This window comes from Eleutherodactylus coqui, chromosome 5, assembly GCF_035609145.1.
Source record: "Eleutherodactylus coqui strain aEleCoq1 chromosome 5, aEleCoq1.hap1, whole genome shotgun sequence".
Lineage (NCBI taxonomy): Eukaryota > Metazoa > Chordata > Amphibia > Anura > Eleutherodactylidae > Eleutherodactylus > Eleutherodactylus coqui.
This window is the reverse complement of record NC_089841.1, coordinates 131,597,716-131,619,262: the sequence shown is the minus strand read 5'-3', so window position 1 is coordinate 131,619,262 and position 21,547 is coordinate 131,597,716. Positions and strand designations below refer to the sequence as shown.

General features: G+C 42.4%; 1 protein-coding gene across 1 annotated transcript in view; it reads right to left on the bottom strand.

The window, feature by feature from the left end:
- Positions 1 to 20,809, bottom strand: part of CHSY3 (chondroitin sulfate synthase 3) — a 337,064-nt gene extending 316,255 nt beyond the window's left edge. Inside the window, exon 1 of the mRNA XM_066603166.1 lies at positions 20,121 to 20,809. Within this exon, the coding sequence (XP_066459263.1) occupies positions 20,121 to 20,739 (619 nt within the window). The 5' untranslated portion in view covers positions 20,740 to 20,809. The remainder of the gene's footprint in view (positions 1 to 20,120) is intronic.
- Between the last annotated feature and the right edge of the window lie 738 nt (positions 20,810 to 21,547).

Sequence of the window (21,547 nt, the reverse complement as noted above, 5' to 3'; positions counted from 1 at the left end):
TATGTTCATCTAGTTCAACCAAAGGATGAGAGAGGACATGGGCAAAGAGAAAGGTGTGGGCAAACTGTAAAACCTTGTTTCACTCCACTGATCCAGAGGAAGGTAACCCCTCCAAATAAGGCGTGAGCCATTCTGCCCCAAATGGAAAAAAAATGTAACCCTCATCCCATCAGGATGTTTTGCATCAAATGCCTTTTTTGTGCAAATCTATTTTTATTGAATTTTATAACAGAAATATTAACAGACCAGGGACGAAGGCCAGTCACATGACCCTACACAAAGAGGGAATTATGAACATGCAATTATATCACATTTGTGGCATTAAAAAGTTTAACATTTTTGTGCAAGTCCCACTTGCATGAAATTTGCAATGTGTCTGCGTTTAATGTGACCCTCCCGATGTTTATAAAAAGTTGTTGGGGCGCGGAGGGGGCGGTCCATCAAATCACTACAATTTACGGCAGACACTGCTGTAAATTACAGCATAAATATACAGTAGGTTGTACCTGCTGTAGATTTCAGCAAGCGGCACACGGCCGCCCCAAGTCGCACCAAATGTACAATGCACCTCTTATTACATTTGGCGCATCTTATGCCATCATCACTCATCTAAGACCAGTGTATAAAACACCATTTTTAAATAAATTTGCCCCAAAGTGTGTACATTCCATCCAATAAAACAGGGTGAAATATACTTGTATACAATGATACTGGCATTATATTAACTGGGTGGGCACGTTTGACATGTTAGTGAGATATGTGATGAAGTTAATAATCTACAGTGTCAGGCTGTTGGTATGTCTACAGAACCCTGAGGAAGAGCACATCTCAAGCATGCCCATTGTATGGGTTCAATCAGCATGGAAGACATAATACTATGATATGCTGTAAATGATTTCATAAAAATCATTCATTGAGAAACCCTTAGTTATCTACATTTAATGCAATATAGTGGAATCTAAACAAGATAATCGTACTGGTTGCACTAATTGTGAATCTTAATTAATTTAATATTACTACATTAGACTATTAGGATATTTTAAGCTATATTACATGTCTATTATTATTGAGAACTTTAGAAACATGAAACGTTAAATCAGGAAAGTTATATCAGTCCTTCCTTTTCTCAAAGACTTTGTGCCACTATTTTATGCACTTTTACTAATTATCAGACTATTACATGACTTCTCTTCCATCTTTTAAAACCAACCTAGTATTAGCCAGCTATGCATGATTATGATAAAGCAACCTCTTCCCTTCAGAAGTAAGTTCACTTTCATCTGACAGTCTCCCTCCTCATGTTCGGAATAATTTATAATTGCTTCAATGGGCTCTCTGCTGATTCTCTGGTTGCTCACCAAGACCGTAAATGCTCAACAGTCACTAAATTAGCCTGTCCAAGAAGCATGCAGAGTGGAGAAGCTGCATGTCTGGGACTAGCAAACGTTGAAAAAATGGACTGTGCTAACAAATCCAAAATAGAACAAAATGCGTTGCCTAGTGCCAGACGGAGTCCTTGGATAGATTTTAGATTTGCCTGATGACCAGTTCTCCTTGCTCTAACCAACCCAATCAGTTGGCAAGTATGAAATAATTGTTGCATTAGACATCTTCCTTTGTCATAAATTATTCAACTCTTGCACTCTACTTTACATGTACTGTTTATATACTAAACTATAAGATATACCTGCTTTCTAAATTTAGTGGCCATTTGACTTCAACCTTTCAAACGTCTGCGCTGTAGCAAAGCCATGTTCCCCTCCATTAGCCACATTCCGAGTTTTCTCTTGGGTTTAGCATCATACAATAAGGCATTGTTAGCTCCTGGACAGAATAATCAATTTCAATCATGTAACTGCTAAAGTTTGGCGAAGTTGGATGAAAACATGTCATGCCCTACTCACTACAAGACAGATGAATTTAGAGTCTTTTACAGCCATTTAACAATTTATCACCAAAATATCGCTGAACAAGAGACATTTAAAAAAAAAAGAAAAGATTTCGAAATTGGGAAAATAGGAAATATTGCCTGGCATCTGAGAAATACGCATCAATCTTTAGTATATCGTAGGTTATAAAGGGTTAATGAGAAATGGGATCACTCACAGGAGGACCGAAGGCTATAAAGAAGTGGGAGCTCCATATATGAAACACTCTCCACCAAGTGATTACTTGCCACTTCCTGTCGCCTCTGGTATATGCTTTTACCTAGAGTTACCCTGTGATGCTCTCCCTTATTGGGATGTCCCTCTGACCAGTTATTTGGATACACTGATGACATCATCCACCTTTGACATCACCTACCATCCAGGACCATTGGACGAACCGTGACCTTTCCCATAGGGTCCGGTTACGTCTGTGGTGAGTTTTTTTCTGATTTATTGCCATCCCCTCCACCTCAAATTGGAGCGCTAATCTCATCTTTTTACCTATCACCAAGTGATTATGAAATACAATAAAGTCAATATCCACTTTTGGACAATGTTTGCCCTAAAACACATAACAACAACCACACCCAGGCGCATAGCAATCAAGCGCTATAAGTACCGATTTCCAATTGATGCCAGCAAGAGGGACAAGAGTGTAGAATGAATGGAAATTACAGGGACTATGCCACCACCACATTTTTGGTTGTTAATTTATAATGTTATGTGTCAAAGGGGAAGACAAATGTATCAGAGCGTTTCCTGGTGATAACATTATACACAACTGATAGCTCCACTCTAAAACAGACACATTATTTTATATTGTAACAGATACAATAAATCAATCTCTTGAGCAAGTTTATTTGCTCCCTAAAACTTATTACTTTCTTCAAATATATTTTTTGCAATCCAAAATGATAAAAATGTCATTCGAATATAAAGAATTAACAAAACTCTTTACCTAAAATTCACTTTGGCTTTCAGTCAAAGAGAAAAAAACATGTAGATGTTCTCAATACATGAAAAGAGAAATACAGTCCTTTCATGTCACAACTATAGGGAAATGGTTATGAAAAGCCAAGTGCATTAGTTTCACAAATAGACATGTACAAGTCAAAAAATAGCTGGTGTTCTTCACTTTATTATTTCACATTGTACTTTGGAAAATCGGTGTCAATTGGGTGTACCGTGGAGGCCTTGAACAGCTTTTTGGTGCACAATAAGGGATGAAACTATAAACTTTAATGTTTAAAGCGGTTTTCTGGGGAAATATTATTGAACACGTATCCTCAGGATAGGTCATCAATAGTTGATCCACAGGGGTCCGCCACTAGGAACCCCAGCTGATCAGCTGATTAGGCACCCGCTGACAGTACCGCAATACACAGGTGTTTGGAGTAAAAGCTGCTGCTCCGGACCATGTCATGGTCACCGCTTGTAACTGCAGGTGCATTTCCCATTGATTTTATTTAGAACTGTGCCTACAGTTACAAGCACAGGACGCTATACAGTGGTTGGTGCAGCAGATCCTGCTCCGTCCCCATGTGTGGCTCGGCGTTGACAGTGGATTAACTGATTGCCTGGGGTCCTGAGTTGCAGACCTCAGCTGATCAACTATTGATGACCTATCCTGAGGAGTAATATTTCCTTGGAAAAACCTTTTTAAGAGACATCATTGGCAGTCATCTTCTGATGCAATATCGATCCAGCCAGATTATGATCCTCTTGATTTTGAGAAAAATATTACGTGATGACTTATCCCTGCATGGGGACCTAGGTAAAGTGAGCGTATGCACAACAAAATGGTAAATGATTTTTAATGTTGTGGGCAGCACAGTGGCTCAGTGGTTAACACTGTTGCCTTACAGCTCTGGGGTTCTATGTTCAAATCTGACTAAGGCCAGGCTCACAGGAGGGGGGCGGATTCTGCATTAGGGAGGCCCGCAGCGGATTCTAGTTGTGAGTCCAGCCGGTGACCCTGCATATGGCACTTTACTGTATTGCGTATGACTGTGGAGGCTCACGGGTGGTCATGCACCGTACAGGTTTTTTCGTATGTTTATTTGTATTTCCTGTGCCATCGCCAAGAAATCAAATTTGCAAATGATACAAAGCTAGGAGGAATAGCTAACAATAGAGAAGGGAGGAGATTACAAAAGATCTAGACAAGCTTGAACAGTCTGCAGAGGTTGGACAGACATCTGTCCAGGATTATTTAGTGATCCTGCACTGAGCAGGCGGTTGGACCAGATGACCCTGGAGGTACCTGCCAACTCTACCATTCTATGATTCCAAATAATAATACAATGATGATAGGGATTGTCGTTTAGAATGCGGCAAGTCAATTAGAACAAAAAAGTGAGATTTATGAGGCAACCACTTTAATAGTTTTATTCCGTAGTGTGCAGAGTTAGCTGTAAATCACAGAGCAAGACCGCCGACTGGACTCATGAGCCCAGAGTGAGAAGGCATTTAAAGGGGTTGTTCATGACTTTATACTGTATCCCAATTAGGAGAGATCATTATTAGGTCTATCTAATTGGTGAGGATCCAATTATCAGCTCCCCCACCAGTCAGATGCACTAAGAGGTTGAGGTATTTGGGTGAGCACCGCAGGCTCTTCATTCATCTGTGACATCATGTTCCTTGCTCACATGATATACTTGCAGCTCGGTCCCATTTAAGTGGATTGGACTGAGCAGCAATATTGCGCTTTTTTTCTGCTGCAGCTCCCATTCACTTTAGGGGTTAAAAATCTGATATTTTTATAATCTGAACGTTTGTGAACGTAGTGATACTGGTTTTAATTTTTTTATGACAACTGAGAAAAGGTTTTTTTTTACGTTATATATATATATATATATATATATATATATATATATATTACACATTTTTTGATAATAAAAAAAAATTTCTTTAATCTGCAGAGTGGAGTTGAGCCTGTGATTGTTTGCTCACATACAGTATAATGCAATAGCATAGTATTACATTATACTGTATTCTGATAGGCAGTCTATCAAGACATCCCACAGGCATACCTTGATAGACAATCATTCATGGCGTCCCTAGGGGCCTTCAAAAGGACCCAGGCTACCATGACAACCAAATGGTACTTCAGTGTTATCGCGAGGAGGCCATTCAGGACCCCTGACTGCCGATCAGGGCATTTTAAGAGTTAACAGCTGTGATTGGCATGAGCGCTGATCACAGCTATTGCCGATGGTGTCAGTTATCAAAGATGGATGAAACCCGCCCTGTATGTAGCGGGCTCAGCTCCTACGTTTATGGTGCACGTCTGAAAGAGGTTAATATTTAAGTTCTAGAAAAACAATTTAACTTAATTTTTAGCCTAAAAATTATGTATGAATCTAATCAACTCCTCCTGCTCTATAATGTACAGATCAGACTGCATGTTCAAAGTGACAGGTCCCTTTAACATCACTATTTATGGCTCATTCACATGAGCGTAAGTGCACTTTGACCGCGTAAATACGCTGCGTGCACATCTCCACTGTATATTTGCACACACGAAAAAGAATGCACAAAATTGCATTGATTTTGTGCATAAATATGCAGCAAATATACAAGTTTCCAGCATATTTTGTGCAGATTTACAAATACCCACTGATTTTAATGGGCTTCCACATTCCGTAATATGCACTAAAATAGATCAAGCCACTTATCTTTTCACGTAATCATACATCACATGAAACAATACACTCATGTGAAAGAACCCATTGAAATCAATGGGTTCTTTTCAATGCGCACTACGCATGCAAAAATTGCACTCTTACTATGCGTCGCAAATATGCTCTTAGGAAAGAGCCCTTATAATCAAAGCCTACTTGAGGTACCAGATAAGAACAATGAGATAATTTTAAACCTTATTCACTTCTTGAGTAGTGATATCATCTGTGGTCTTGGACAGTAGAGTATATTTAATTCATAACTGCTAATGATGGCTGCCTAATGATGCTATAATAATTATTTCTGCAAAGTGAGAGGAAGAGAAAAAGAAGAAAATGTCTTTTAAGACAAACAGTTCTGTCATGCATAAAAGCATTACTGTATGAAGCTAATTAGAAGCATGATTTACCATTTACGTGGATGCTCCAGTATGACTGCCTAGTTTGTTCTTGAAATATTTTATCTAGCTGTAGAAACTAGTCTGCGTCTGTCCTTTTTAGCTAAGCTTCTGGCTCAATCCACGATGGCTGAAGCTTCTGTTAAATAACATCCAGCTATAAACATGTCTAAAGACAAAGACAATCACTACGTTCCTTCCACTGTCTTAGGTGCACACTGAATGATGAATGACCCCATAAGATCTTGATTACATAATAGCTCCACAAAACTACTAGCAAACCTGTACACAACTTTTCCAATGCAAGAGAGGAACTGAGATGTAAGGCACTATACAACATACAGCAGAATTTGGCATCACACAATAAATTTTGATTTACATGAACTCTAAAAACCCCTTCAAGAGTGTGTCATGTCCAATCTAGACGCAATGGATCCGAAAACCTGAAAGACTTCATGGGCTGTGAACAAATAGACCACAACTGAACAGAAAACAGTGGTAAACAATTAAGACACCACGGAAACAGCATCCCTATAAACCCTTTACCCAGGGAAGGGACCTGCCTATACGCAGATAACCTGCACTAACAAGGGGGAACCTGACCACGTGCCTAGGTCACTAGCAGACCCTACAGGGGAGAGGAGAAAACCACAGAGAACAAGATATCAACAATAGTAACTTAAGTACTTAGCTTAGTGAAGAATCAGGAGAACAGGAGATCCAGCACCAACCTAACTTCCACCATGGTCAGAGGGAGACTGAATTAAACAGCAGTGAGCTAAGCACAAGGCCAGGTTAAAAAGTCCTCCCAAATTACCCACAGGTGAGACAAGGCAAGTCTCACCTAACACCACTCCTACCAGAGCCAGAAGATGAAGAGAACCAAATACAAGACCTGAACCAAATTACTAGAAAGAAACAGATCCCAGAACCACCACAACAGGGGGATCATTGACTAGTTTTATAAGTATTAAGTACATCAATGGAAATGATCATTCTGTCATGCAGATGCATTAGTTAATGAACATCTACTCCAATTACCGTTTAACCGGACCTTAGTGAGTCATTCTTGCTACCAATCAGTAAATTCCATTGAGAAACTAGGACTGCTGGAAATGAATGCACAGTGAGAAGTAGAAATCCCAAGTCCCACTTCACAAACAGCAGTGGATGATACCAAGTCTTTCACAGAAGTAGTGGTAGTGGATACTACTATGTTGGTACATATCATTATTAACTAGTTGTTACGATCGTGTGGGCAAACTGAGCAGGGGGCCCACACGATCGCGACCAAAAAAGACTGGGTACGCACACAGGTTGCACACGGTATTCACACGGGTTTCTGACAAACTGACCCTGTGCTACAGGGGAGGAATGGCATGGCCCTACCTAAGCGGGGACATTGCCCCAATAAGGGCAGCCTAGCGGTCTTCGGATCTGGGCCCTAGCTGATCCTAGGAGCCACGCACCAGAACAGGACTCATTGACATGCCACATGACAGGGACTGACCAACAGGACACACGGAGCCAGAATACACAGCAAACAGCAGCCTCAATGCAAACACTAGTAACAGATGATAAGCTGAATATAAAGACCGGGTATTCGTTGACATTTTGTACAAAACATGAAAGCTAGCAGGCCACTTCACGGCTCCTGGTTATACTGCTAGTCCCTACACTAACCAGGAGTCCAGCGGACCCGGACACAGTTCACACAGAACGCTGCAACAGGACAGGACACAGATCGCAGGTCACACAGCAAGCTAACACAAAACTGACAGAATATAAACGAACAAGCAGACATGAAACAGCAAGACACAGATCACACAGCAAGCTTCAACAGACAAGGATTCACAACTGCTCACCCTAAACACCAGACAGAGACTGAACAGGAGCTGGGTTTATATGTGAGCACAGCCCCAGGAGATTGGCTAGCAGGAAGTGCCACACCCAGCCAGCTCAGTCAATTAACCCTGTGAGGGCTGTGCTGCTGGAAGCACAGTAGTACAGCATGTCTCAGCAGCACACCTAACACTAGTGTTGGGCAAAACAAACCACTAGAACTCTGTTTCGGATTGTGGCTTGATGAAAGTTCGGTTTAGCAAGAACCCAAATTCACCTTTTAGGAAAGTTCCTATGGAAACAGGGTTCAACCTTTTCAGTTGCTCAACACTAGTCCTAAACAATAGTGTATAACACTGCCTAAGAGCCGTAAAAGCTTTTATGATTCTTAGACAGTTTTATATACCATTTTAGGGGTTTTGGTGAACTACTGGTTCAGTTCAAACTAATTTGTACCGAACCAAACTTTTTGCAAAGGTTTGGCAAACCAGCTGAAGCAAACTTTTCAAATGTTCACTCATCGCTATTATTAACCATATGTTTCTATTGTAATGGTCATCTATTGTTCATCTTAATAAAAGTCAGTAAAATTAGTGATCCAAAAGTATTTTTCTCATCTTTCCGTGAAACGCAGTAATCTGTACCCATATAGATGCAGCAAAGGAGACAAAGATGTCTAAACAGGAAATTATGCATGCTAGAATATAAGTCTTCTACTACGGGAATGTATGAATATGTGTCTTCACTTTGGTTACATTCAAAAACTATTCTGATGTAGGATTATATTAAAAGCTGCACGCCTCTTAATAAATGTGGCACAACTTAGTCTGACCTAGGGCCAGAAAATGAGATCTGCATCTATTATGATTTGCACTACACTTTGCGCCATTTTCTGTTGTCAGTAATGATAAATATGTCTGATAACTGTTGCAGGTTAACCCCAGCCATGCTATTCAACACTTCCAAATTGGTAAGTGGCAAGAAAAGTCGCAAATTATAGTGCAAATATGATGTATGTCATGATTTGTGAATTTTCTACACCATAAGGGCTCCTGCACATGGGTGATTTTGCACCTTTTCACAAGTACAAAAATGCTCTTGCAAACTGCAGACAACAGTACTAGAGATAAGCGAGCATACCCGCTAAGGGCAATTGCTCGATCGAGCATTGCCCTTAGGTAGTACCTGCCCGCTCGGGAGCAAAGATTCGGCTGCCGGCGGCGGGCAGGGAGCTGCGGGGGAGAGCAGGGAGGAAGGGAGGGGAGATCTCTCTCTCCCTCTCTCCCCCCGGCTCCCTCCTGCTGACTGCCGCAACTCACCTCTCACCTGCGCCGGCAGCCGAACCTTTTCTCCTGAGCGGGGAGATACTCGCTAAAGACAATGCTTGATCGAGTAATTGTTGTTAGCGAGTATGCTCGTTCATCTCTAAACAGTACCCATTATTTAAAATAGGGTTCCCTCACATTGAGCATTTTTGCACTCACATTACCGTTAGGCAAAAAAATACATAACATGCCCTATTTTTGTGTGCAATAGGAGTCTATGGGGGGTGCGATTTTGCCGTGATAATTGTTAACATCCGGGACTAATTAGGATGCTGAACTGGTTCAAAACCATTGCAGATATCTCCCATGCTGATGTGAAAAGGCCTTGCAGCGCACGAAAGTACAGTAAGGTGCGCGAGCATGCATGCAAAAGCTTTTCTTGTGAATATCTATGCATACGCTGTGTGCAGGAGCCCTAATGGTGGATTCCCACGAGTGTAAGCACTAATACGCTCGCCTCAGCACAGTGTATTTGTGCAGTGAATGAGGTTGATGAGGTAGATTTGCATACCTGTCGGCACATAGTACTGTACTTTTTGCGCACACAGGGACAGGTGACATGGGCGTGCGCCACACCTCTTCTGTGGGTTTTCACTGTCTCCTGACAACATGAATAAAAACCACCGCGCACACGTGTGACATCAGCATTTGCTGCATGTTTTATGCTCCCATAAACGTTCATGCTCGAATTGGTCCAAAGTAGGACATGCTGCCATTCTTTTTATGTGCAATATCGGTCCACATAAAAAACGTGAGTCTGAAGACATCAATTTACGTTAAATATGGATAGAAAATATACCTGTGTCAATGGCCCCTTACTGCATATCTAGACAGTCACAAATGTTAAAAAACGGATATAGCGTACCCAAAAGTGAAAATGTGGATTGAAGCCGCTGAACCATTAGGTAAGACAACTGTATGAAAAGTAATTACATAGCATAATGCTGCAGATAAAATAATCGGAAAATCCGCAGTGAACAATATGAAATTCAGGAGTTTTTATGGTAGTCAATGCAGATGATTTACAATCTGTCAGTGCATTGCAAAAACCTACAGAACACCTATAAAGGCCTAATACTTCTTACAGCTGAGAGCTTGCTACAATCACAACACTCTGTGAGCTATATACATAGGCACCACTCATCTTGCCTGTCCTGGCACTTGGCGACAATGTAAGGGCTTAAACAGGTGAACATGTTTGTGGAGGTGTTTGTGCATGTGAAAATCACGCCCGTAAAAATGTGATGAAGCTAATTTCCATTGATTCGTTCTCATAAGCGTGTTTCTTGTGCGCAATTCCTACGTGCAAGAACAGAGAGGTCCTGCCCTATCTTTCCGTCTTTATTTTTGCACACAGCATAGCGCTGGGTTTGAACAGTAAAAAATGCGAAGATTTATAACTCGTTCGTCTGCTTAAGCCCTAACAGTGTAAGTAAAATATATTAGCCTGTAGTACAGAGAGTTTAGCTCACAGAGGATTGCCCAGACCGAATACAACTATAAGGCACTCAGCAGTGAAAATTATTAGGTTTGTACCAGATTTCAGCATCTGGGTGTAAAAAAATGAATGTTCTCAAATGACTGACATAAAGCAGAGGATTTGAACATGGTGAGGGATTGAAACAAAATGTACTTGAAAAAAATTGTAGGACTAGGCAGCTAAAACTCCGAGCGATCGGCTGTCATTGGCCGGAAAAGCTGCAAGAGAGATGCACAGCCCAAATCGGACAAACCATCCGCAGATCGGCCTCCAATACAACCTCTACACTGATGATACCCAGCTATACACCTCTTCCCGTGACATCTCTGCACCTTTCCTCCAAAACATCACCGACTGTCTGTCTGCTATCTCTAACATCATGTCCTCCTTTTTTCTCAAACTTAACCTCTCAAAAACTGACCTCCTTAACTTTCTGCTCTCAACCAGCATGCCGGTTCCTGTATCCCCCCATATCCAATCTCTGGCCCGAACATGACACCTGCATCTCAGAAATATTGCTAAAATCCGGCCATTCTTCCCCACAGACATGCTAAAGACACTCGATGTCGCTCTCATCCACTCCAGACGTGACTACTGAAACTCGCTATTCATTGGCCTTCCCCGCACCAGACTCTTCCCTCTCCAATCCATACTAAATGCGGCAACTAGACTCCTCTTCCTAACCAGTCACTTCTCAGATGTCTCTGCGCTATGCCAGTCGCTGCACTGGTTGCACATACACTACAGAACTCAAGTCAAACTAATGCTCTCCATGGCGCCACACTACCGTACATCACTTCCCTCCTGTCCATACATCAGCCAGTCCGCACGCTCCGATCTGCTAACACACGCAGACTAAACCCCCCTCTAATATGAACCTAACATGCTCGCCTCCAGGACTTCTCTAGAGCAGCAACGATCCTCTGGAATGCTCCACCCCAAAACATCCGGACAATTTCAGATGCGCGGAACTTCAGACACGCCTTAAAGATGCACCTCTTCAAAGTAGCATACCAAACCTCCTGATCTAGTCGTCCACCTTACAATATGCCCCTGCCCCTCCCTATCGCTTTCCTCTTTTGCCTATCATGTACACTTCCTCCCCAGACCTCCCGTACTACCCCCACCCGTTTGTGTCCTATAAACTGTATATCACATGTTATCGCTGCATTGCTGTGGTCCCCCTTGCTCCACCTCCTGCCTCTGTACCTTCTGTATCATCCCACGCCCTTTGTTTCTAAATAATTGAATACTACATGTAACTTTTGAATTTCTGTAATTTTCGTATTGTTTGTGTTCCCCACGTGCTGCGGAATACGTTGGCGCTGTACAAATAAAGATTATTATTATATGGCGCTGTTTGTCTTATAGACAAAGGCCTGAGCATTGTAAGCCCCTCTGTATTGTCCTTATGCTGCAAACAACAGGGGTGGTCCTAATAGAGCAACACCTTCAAGTGTGCTACATCTAGGAAACATCTGGGAAGTGAGGAGACCAATTGCTGGAGTCTTGGGAGAGGGATGTTGTCCTGGGGCTTCTCTGCCGAATTTTTCATTTCATAATGCACTAAATGTTTTCTATTGGTGGAAGGTCTGGATTACAGGCGGCTGGTTCAGCCCCCGGACCCTTCTTCTGTGCAGCCATGCTGTTGTGATGGATGCAGTATGTGGTTTAGCATTGTCTTGTGGAAATATGCAAGATCTTCCCTGAAAGAGACGTTGTCTGGATGGGAGCAGATGTTGTTCTATAACCTCTATATGCTGCTCAGCATTGATAGTGCCTTGTAAGAGGTGTAAGCTGCCCATGCCACAGGCACTGATACAAACCCATAACACCAGAGATGCAGGCTTTAAACTGTGCACTGATAACCTGCTGGATGGTCCCTCCCCATGTCTCGACTTCTGATATCTGTTTTATGTTCTATTATGAATGAAATGTGGTTAGATGCGATTTCTAATTGCATTCTTTTTTCTTAATATCTATTTATACTTTACGCAGCATCCTGATTATTTGGGAATTGGGGTTGTATAAATATATGCTTGATTAATAAGGGATAGATAGATAGATAGATAGATAGATAGATAGATAGATAGATAGATAGATAGATAGATAGATAGATAGATATGGGATAGATAGATAGATAGATAGATAGATAGATAGATAGATAGATAGATAGATAGATATGAGATAGATAGATAGATAGATATGAGATAGATATGAGATAGATAGATAGATAGATATGAGATAGATATGAGATAGATAGATAGATAGATAGATAGATTGATAGATAGTCTATTCCGCTAATCTACTGCATCTCAAACACCAGATCCACACATTTTGCATTAGTTCTATGTAGTAAGTCATATGTAAGGTGCCATAAAAAATTGTAATCAAATTTACACTATTTGCATTTACAAATGAAGATTGGGCTGCTGAACCAAACGTGATTCATTATGTATTTATTCATCTGCCAACAACAGTCTGCTTTGGCTATAAACTCATTTATATGCTACAATTCAGTGACTGCAGGTTTTCATATGAACTCTGCTACATTTTATGCTCTGTGATTGCAACCACTCTGAAGAATAGTGCAAAAGTCTGCAAACTCTACAATAACAGGTGCGTCTCTGACAGTATTATCATCTTAAGGGGAGTCGCACATTATCGCCACACAACCGTGATACTGATCCATAATATGGATGTGTTACAGATTACATTGCCCCGTATGCCATCAGTATTTCATCACAATTTGAATTGTATTTGCCTCCTTATTTTCTGTCATTGGTTTTATTTGAAGGGGCTTCAGCATTTTAAGACTACAGCAATTTCCTCGGCACTCTTTTGATTGTAAGCCTTTAGGGTGCCATATGGCCATACAGTACACCTTCATGTTTCTTCAATTTGATAGTGAGATACCTTTTACCTTATCCTGTGTTGGTTTGTCACCCAAAATACTGCCGCTATGTGGTTGAATGACCACGTCATGGGCCAATAGACGGGACTTGCCACCTAATCAAACTACTAACGACCACTTGAATGTGAGTATGTATGTTTGAGTGTGGGTGATTCTCATGCTCCGCCACTGATTATGTCATCGATCCGCCCCTTGGTGACATCATCGCAGGTCCTACAACATGTATAAAACACAGAGCCTGACCGACAGAAGAACAACAAAGTTAGGGCTCTTGGAAGGGGGAGGACAAAAATAACAAAAGAAGAGTACAACTAAGCCATTATTATCTCAGACACAACTCAGCAGTCCTGACTGAAGACACTGACTTACCGCCACCACAGAGATTCGGTGGGCAAAAGGACCTGCGGTGATGTCACTATTGTGGGAGGAGCCTTTGTGCAGTTTGTAAGAAAGTACTGTATACTGGGTAAGCTGACAGCAGCCACCGGGACCTGTGATGATGTCACCATCATGTGATCACCTGTATGGGTGGAGTCAGGGATCACGTGACCAGGGGCTGATCACTATATCCAGGAGTCGGCTGAGCTGGCGATGTCTGGAAATCAGCATGGATGTACCGCAGCTGTGTGTGTGAATCAGGATGGATGTAGTAGAGCTGTGTGTGATATGTAGGAAGCAAGATGGATGTACTACAGCTGTGTGTGTGATGTGTGGGGTCAGGATAGATGTAGTCGAGCTGTGTGTGTAATGTGTGTGGTCAGGATGGATGTAGTAGAGCTGTGTGTGTAATGTGGGGGGTCAGGATGGATGTAGTAGAGCTGTGTGTGTGATGTGTGGGGATCATAATGGATGTACCGGTACCATGTAGCACAGCTGTGTGGCGCATTGTGCCACCAGAAACACTGGTACTATAATTTCCTAATAATTACTAGTTTTTTATACTGTAGAGGACATTGTGGACGGCACTCACCAGCTGAGGGGGGTGTGTGGTGTGTGGGTGATGGGGGGGGGGGGGGGTAAATTAAGGGAAAAGAATGCTGTGCCACCCACTCACCAGTGTAGCGCTTTGGCTCCTGCTACACTCACAGTCAGCGTCCCCATTGAAGCGCTGTACAGGAGAGCAGCTCCTGCTATATTAACCTGCTTCTACTTCACCAACCTGTGGCCCTGTGACTGCTGCTACATATTGAAGCACTGTACAGGGATGTACAACAGGTTGTGGGCAACACCAATATGTGAGAGGGGGAAGTGCTCACTGGCTTCTGCACCCAGTGGCTCTTGCTGCACTCAGTGCCCACATAAAAGCGCTGTTCAGGAATGTATAGCATGATGTGGGCACTAGCAAAAACAATGGGGTCCATACTTAGCGGGTCCTGCGCCAAGCAGTTCTTCCTGGGACGGGCTTTCTACTAGTATATAATAGATATGGCTTGATAATTCTGGCAATTTTATTACTACTTGCATCAACTGTTGAGACCCCCAGCAATTTCTAGATAGAAGCATCTGCAACAGCAATTGCTTTTTTACAGTATGAATCAGTGCCATCCCCAACTTATTGCTGTGTGGCCATTTTCCGTCGCCACCCATGAGGGTCCTGGTGATAAAATCCCCACCAATCAGAAACTCATAAGATATCTAATTGATAGGTCATTAATGCTGAAGGCCCATTTACATGAATAGATAATTGAAAGAGCAATCACTGGGGCTGATATGAATAAACTATTATTTGCATAATCAACAAGTGTTTTCTCGCCAGTAGTTCACAAGATGCCAAGATTTACATTAACCAGTTATTGTGCAAACTCGCTCATTATTATTAGAATCTTAAAAAAATTATCAGCTGGTGTAAATGGGTCTTTAGGGTAGGAAAACTCTGTAAGTTTGTGGCCAACTTAATAACTTTATTATCTTATGTACCAGGTATGCAAAGTATTTTTTCCATTCTTATTGGCCTGCAATACATAGCATTGTGACCACAGAACATAAACTATGACATTCCCTTATGTAGACACACAACTGATTACATAAGACCCATCCTGTTCAATCCCCTCAGTGAATTGCCAGCATGGTGCTAATGAGATCTAGCAAAGAACACCAGGGTTGGCCCTTTTAAAGCCACTGCAACAGTAATTCAATGCTAATAATTGGTTTACTGATGATAAAAGTGAGCATCTAAATAGCATTTGAACTTGCTAAGAGAAGGATTTACTAATGACAGGACATGAACAAAGCCCATATGTTTACAGGAAAAATACAGGTAGTCAGTAAATTTACTGATGTCAGTAAACATTTTAAGCGAATACAATGCAAGTCATTGACTGGCCTTTTAACAAACCTTGTAACAATGACTGAGAATATAAGCTAAAGCCAGAGTCTTCTTCAGAAGGAAAAGACAACCACATACAGACAGATTGCTTTGGGGTTTTTACCCCTCGTCAGAAGCATAACTTAAAGCTGCTTGGCCCAAATGCAAAATCTGGAACTGGGGCCTCAACTATAAAGCTTCATTGATAGTATGGGTTTGCAATATGGGGAAGAGAGACTTTATGGGCCCCCTAAGGTTCCTGGGCCCAGGTGCGACTGCACCCCCTATATGTACGCCCTTGCCCCTCATCAGTGTGCAGGCTGGCTGGGTGAGAGGACTATGATGTGGGTCAGGAGGCGTACAGTTTCTTCTTAAAGAGAGCACTTAGACTTTACACTTTCTAAGCCACATCTATTGACCTCTCACCAAGCCAGACGGCAACCTACGGCACAAGGATGAGGGGCAAAAACCCTGAAAGAGTCTGTCTGTACATGGTTATCTTTTCCTTCTGGTTAAGTCTCAGGCTTTGGCTTATATTCCCAATAATTGAAAAATGCAGAAAGTCCAGCATTGGGTAAAAAGTCTTTATTAACTAATCCAGACAGACATAAAGCATGTGCCATCTTACATGTTTCAGGCAAGCTCCTGTAGGTCTATGATTAAAAGCAACATGCTTGCCTGAAACATGTAAAATGGCCCATGCTCTCTGTTCCTTCATGTCTGTCTGGATTGTTTAATAAAGACTGAAAGCTTTTTACCCAACGCTGGACTTTCTCCATTTTCTGTGGAATCAGTTGTTTCCAGCCAGTCCTTGCATGGGAGCTACTGCAGAGGAGCTACTGTAGTTTCTGGTTTGCATATTTCCAATCATTGTTACAAGGCCTGACATTGACTTGCAGGAATGCTGCCCTCTAATAGGTGACATTGTAGAGGTATTGTTCCATCTCCCCATTTGCATAAATTTCCCAGAGTAGCATGTATAGCCTTATAAGTCTCCTGACACCTACTAGGTGCTCTCCCTAAGGAGAAACGGCTTGCAACACTGCTGTCCTTGAATCAAATCTGAACAGAACAACATGTGGAGTTTTTATGTTCTTCCTAAGTGCAGCCTCAGACAACCGTATTTGTGCACCGTGTTGCACAGAGAATAGAACCCATTGTTTTCGATGTGTTCATTCTCATGTTCTTTTTTACGCTCTATTTTTGTGCGCATTTACGCATCTAAGGCACCATAGGCATCTATAGAGGTGCACACCCTATCACCGTGAAAATGCGCAATGAACTGCGCAATTTCGCGAGGAATCAAAAACAGCGGAGACTAACTTTACAGCCTTTTCAATCACGGCGCAGGTGTGTCTGCACTGATGTGAATGATCCCTGGCAGTGCAGAAAGTACAGCAAAATGCGCTAAAACATGTGCGATAGCGTGACCTTCACAGCGCAAAAAGTTATACTACCATGAGAATTTTTGCACTTATGGTCATCTGAAGACCCCTAAGGGTACATGCGCACGGACTTTTAAAAAGCTGTGCCCGAAATTCTCAGCACATTGACATGCATCATTTCCATCCAATAATGAGACAGGAATAGTGCATGCTGCAATTTGTTTTACTCACAGTATTTGTCTGAGTAAAAACAAAGCCATATGTACACACCCATTTAAATGAATAGGTGCTACCTTCATCTAATTTTTGGGCCGATTTTTCACGTGCATGTACCTTTTAATTGCATCAGTTTCCTCCAGTTATCGTTCATATTCCAAACACACGTAAGGGCACCATGTATAAAGCAGAGTCTTACGGTGATGCACAGTCCCTAAGGTTCCATTCTACAGATCCATTCCATGTGCCGCCATATGGTACCTTTGCAAGGCATTGTATTGTGGGAATATTCTCTTCTAGAAGCAATGCTTAGAGGAAAAAATGTATCTTTAATCCTACAGAAACCTCTTACCTCTGCATATAGTCTCTGTATATTGTTGTGAAGTATGGAAGCGCTGTATACATCACAATTGCCACATTAAGTAGATGTACATTAAACACTTGAATTCCACAAGCTCTTATTAAGTCCTGATTATGTGTTACAACTTTTAGAAACTGTTATGACAATATCTAAATATCTTAGTAAACAATTCAAACTGTCAATAAATAGGATACAGTTTGAAGGTACAAGTATTTCAGCGTCTGATGACCCTGCCGGACAAAATGTGGAGCTGGTCAATTAAAAGTTGCGCTGAAGTGCTGCTCTGAGTGATGGTAGAAACAATGAATCAAGACTTTCTTTCCCTTGACTCAGCCACTCTCAGCATACAGACTCTTTGTGGTGTGACCTCAGGCATCACTTGTTCCTGTCACTGCTATACTAACTAAATACTCTGCTTTTAACATTACTTCTTATGCTGGAAAATTCCTTCTTCATACATTTTTAACTATGGCTTGGCCTAAAAAAGGCAGTTATACATGGTGCTGCATATTTGTAAATTGATGCCTGGATTATTTTACCGAGACATTTTCTACATTTTTTCCACCAAAATGTAAGAGCCTAGAGAGCAAGAGAAGCATTTAAGATTCGGATTATGTAATACCGTATGGGACGTGATGGTCCTCAGTGATATTTGTAGAGTAAGTCCTTGTCATGTCAGGGGGCGCACAGAATCAATTTATGTGGTGACTAGGGGCGACCATGCAGCTTCCTATAGGGGATGTCCCATCTTATATTTTCTGACCTGCACAAAATTGTTTGAGTGTCCCAAAAATAATAGAATTGGTGATCATTGTGAACGTCTAACTGCTGACTCATGTTATATATATATATATATATATATATATGTATATATATATATATATCTCAATGAATGACCCCTCAAAAATCTATTAATACAGGTTTAATTCATTTACATTGGTTTTGAATAACTCTGACCTTCTGCTTGTAAACCTGCAATGTTGTGATGCGTTGTGAGTGAAGAATGCATCAGATGGCGGTAAATGCAATTTTCACACGCATTTATCACATGCATGAAAATTGCATGTTATTTCAATAGTAAAAATTAAAAATTGCAAGGCGCTCGCATGAAAATCACATCCGCATGCAAGTGCGATGCAATTTTTTTTTGTTGTCTTTGCTCCATAGGAAATAATGGGCTATATTGGCCAAACAATAGGACTTGATGCGATTTTGTGATCTCACACTACAGGTGTAAATACTGGATTTTTACAACATGTGAATTCTGTGCATCTCGCAATCGCTCATGTGAATAAAAAGTTTGAAATACGTGTTCTTTTCAAATGCGAATTCTGTCCATATCACAATTGGAAGAAACTGGTAAGTTTTTCTCGCCTTTGTATATAGGATGAGGGTGCATTCACACTGGCGAGTTTCACGCGTAAGGTTCATCCGATTTCGATATGGATGTAATCTGCATGTGAAAACAACCCATGTATTTCAATCCTATTTCTCAAGTAAGCGATTTTCTCTCGGACCAATGTTCCGTGATAGAAATATCTCGTCATGTCCTATTTTTGGGCGCTTCTTGTTTAAGCACCCCCATTTATTTGCCAAGGCAGGCAACATAAATCGCATTGCACTTGCATGTAAATGTGAGTTTCATGTGAGTGTGATGCGATTTTTCTATCTGTATACATGAAAGTCACAAATTCAGCGATGCGATTCTTTTTTCTTTCAAAAAGCATTGCAATTACAGAGAAAGGTCACAGGTTAAAGAGTGCGATATTAGTCAGAGTTTCTCAGACCGATATCACATTTGCCCAGAGTTTCTCAGACCGATATCGTACTTGCCCAGAGTTTCTCAGACTGATATCGCACTTGCCCATGTGAATGCACCCTATGGCTCATATTGTATGCCATGGCACATTGATATCCATTTACGGATGCAGTTCCCCTAGATGCACATTGATTGATATCATCACAATCAGGGTGCATTGACACAGGTGAGTGCCATATCAGTCCGAAAGAAAAATCGCTCATGTGAATAAAAAGATTGAAATACATGTGTTCTTTCCATCGGCAGGTTCCATCCATATCCCAATTGGATGCAACTTGCCCATGTGAATGCACCCTCAGACAGGACACAAACTCTTGAACTAGTCTGACTCCATTGCTCCAGGCTCAGGAAATGTAGACTGTAGGAGAAGGAAGTCTTGTCTTACTGTGCCTGCACAGACATACACCCTGAGTGGGGTCACCCTATGTGGTGTGCCAGGGGCACTGGTGGCACCATGTACTTGCCTTTGATGTACACATCGTCATCTGCCCTCATGAACCACTCATATTTATCCAGGTACTTGTCATGCATGTGCTTGATCATCATGAAGGACTTCTTCTGAGGAGGGTACGAGTCGTCCACCCCTGGTAGGGAGATGACTGGCACTGGTTCTGCCAGCTGGATGTCCTCTGAACCCTGGCTAGAGAAGAACTCCACTTTGCCCGGGATGTAGGGTGCCCAGGTCCTATATGCTGCCACTGCCCGGGTATCCAGGTATTTCTTAGCTGTCATCACCCCGACATAGAGGAAATGTCTCTGGCTCTCCTCTGGTGGACCCCAGTCCCCACTTCCATTGTGGTTAACCCTGTGCTTGCTGCTGCTGTTAGTGTTCTCCTTCTTGGGGTCTTCTTCCTCTGGTCCAGCGGCCGGAGTGCTGTGTGGCACCGCATCTCTCCCGTGCCAAGGGTCGCCCCTGCCCCCGTGGTGCCCGCTCTGGATCCTGTAGAAGGAGCAGACACTAGACCTTCTCTTCTTCTCGCTCATCTCAGCTACTTTGGGGGCGATGAGCCAGGAGGCAGCAGTAAAGCCCAGGACTAATCCCACGACCACACTCATCCAGGGTCTGCGGGACCTCACAGCCATTCTTCCCCGCGGTGCTTCCCTCGTGCTCGGTGCGGGCTCCCCGGCCAGGGAGGAAAACTTGCCGGGCAGAGAGCAGGAGCAGCCGGTGGAGCAGCAGCGGTGTCTGGGCTGCCAGCTTGTCACTGCGCTCGCACCTCCTCCAGCCCCACGCTGCAGCTGCCTGTCCTCCTCCTCCTGCTGCTCCACCTTCTCCCTCCGCTCCTCCACACCCCTGGATCAGTCCCTGTGCCCACCCAGACCTGCCAGCTCGGTGAGTGATCCCTGACAAGTGGGCAGCCTTAGCGTGGCATCTCCATGGGAACAGCTGGCAGAGGATGCTGCAGCTCCCATGCTGCTGTCATGTGGGAGGGGAGCAGCCCATGTGCTTACTGGAGGTTGCCACCCCAAGCATCTACTGGAGACTTCCACATGGCACATGCCCACACTCCGACCTGGCATGGAGTTCACCCCACTACTGGATCATCTGCACAATCTGCAGGCTAATCAGGCATTTTACAGCAGTCCTCATGGTACAGGGAAAAGTTGATAGTGCAGAATTCCCATAAGTTTCTATGGGACATGCGAGGAACAATCCCCAGCTGGATACTATGTATCATATGGCTGAAGATCTTTGCTTGATACAGTATTCAAATCTGTTCTTATTATTACTACTATTATAATACCAGCAGCTGGATCCAAGAATACAGCGTTTATCTATGTTTACTGTCTTTTCAAGAGAAAAAAAAACAATTATATACAGAGCTGTGTAAAAGTTTTAGACAGGTGTAGAAAAAATGATGCAAAGTAAGGCCACTCTCACACAGCAGCG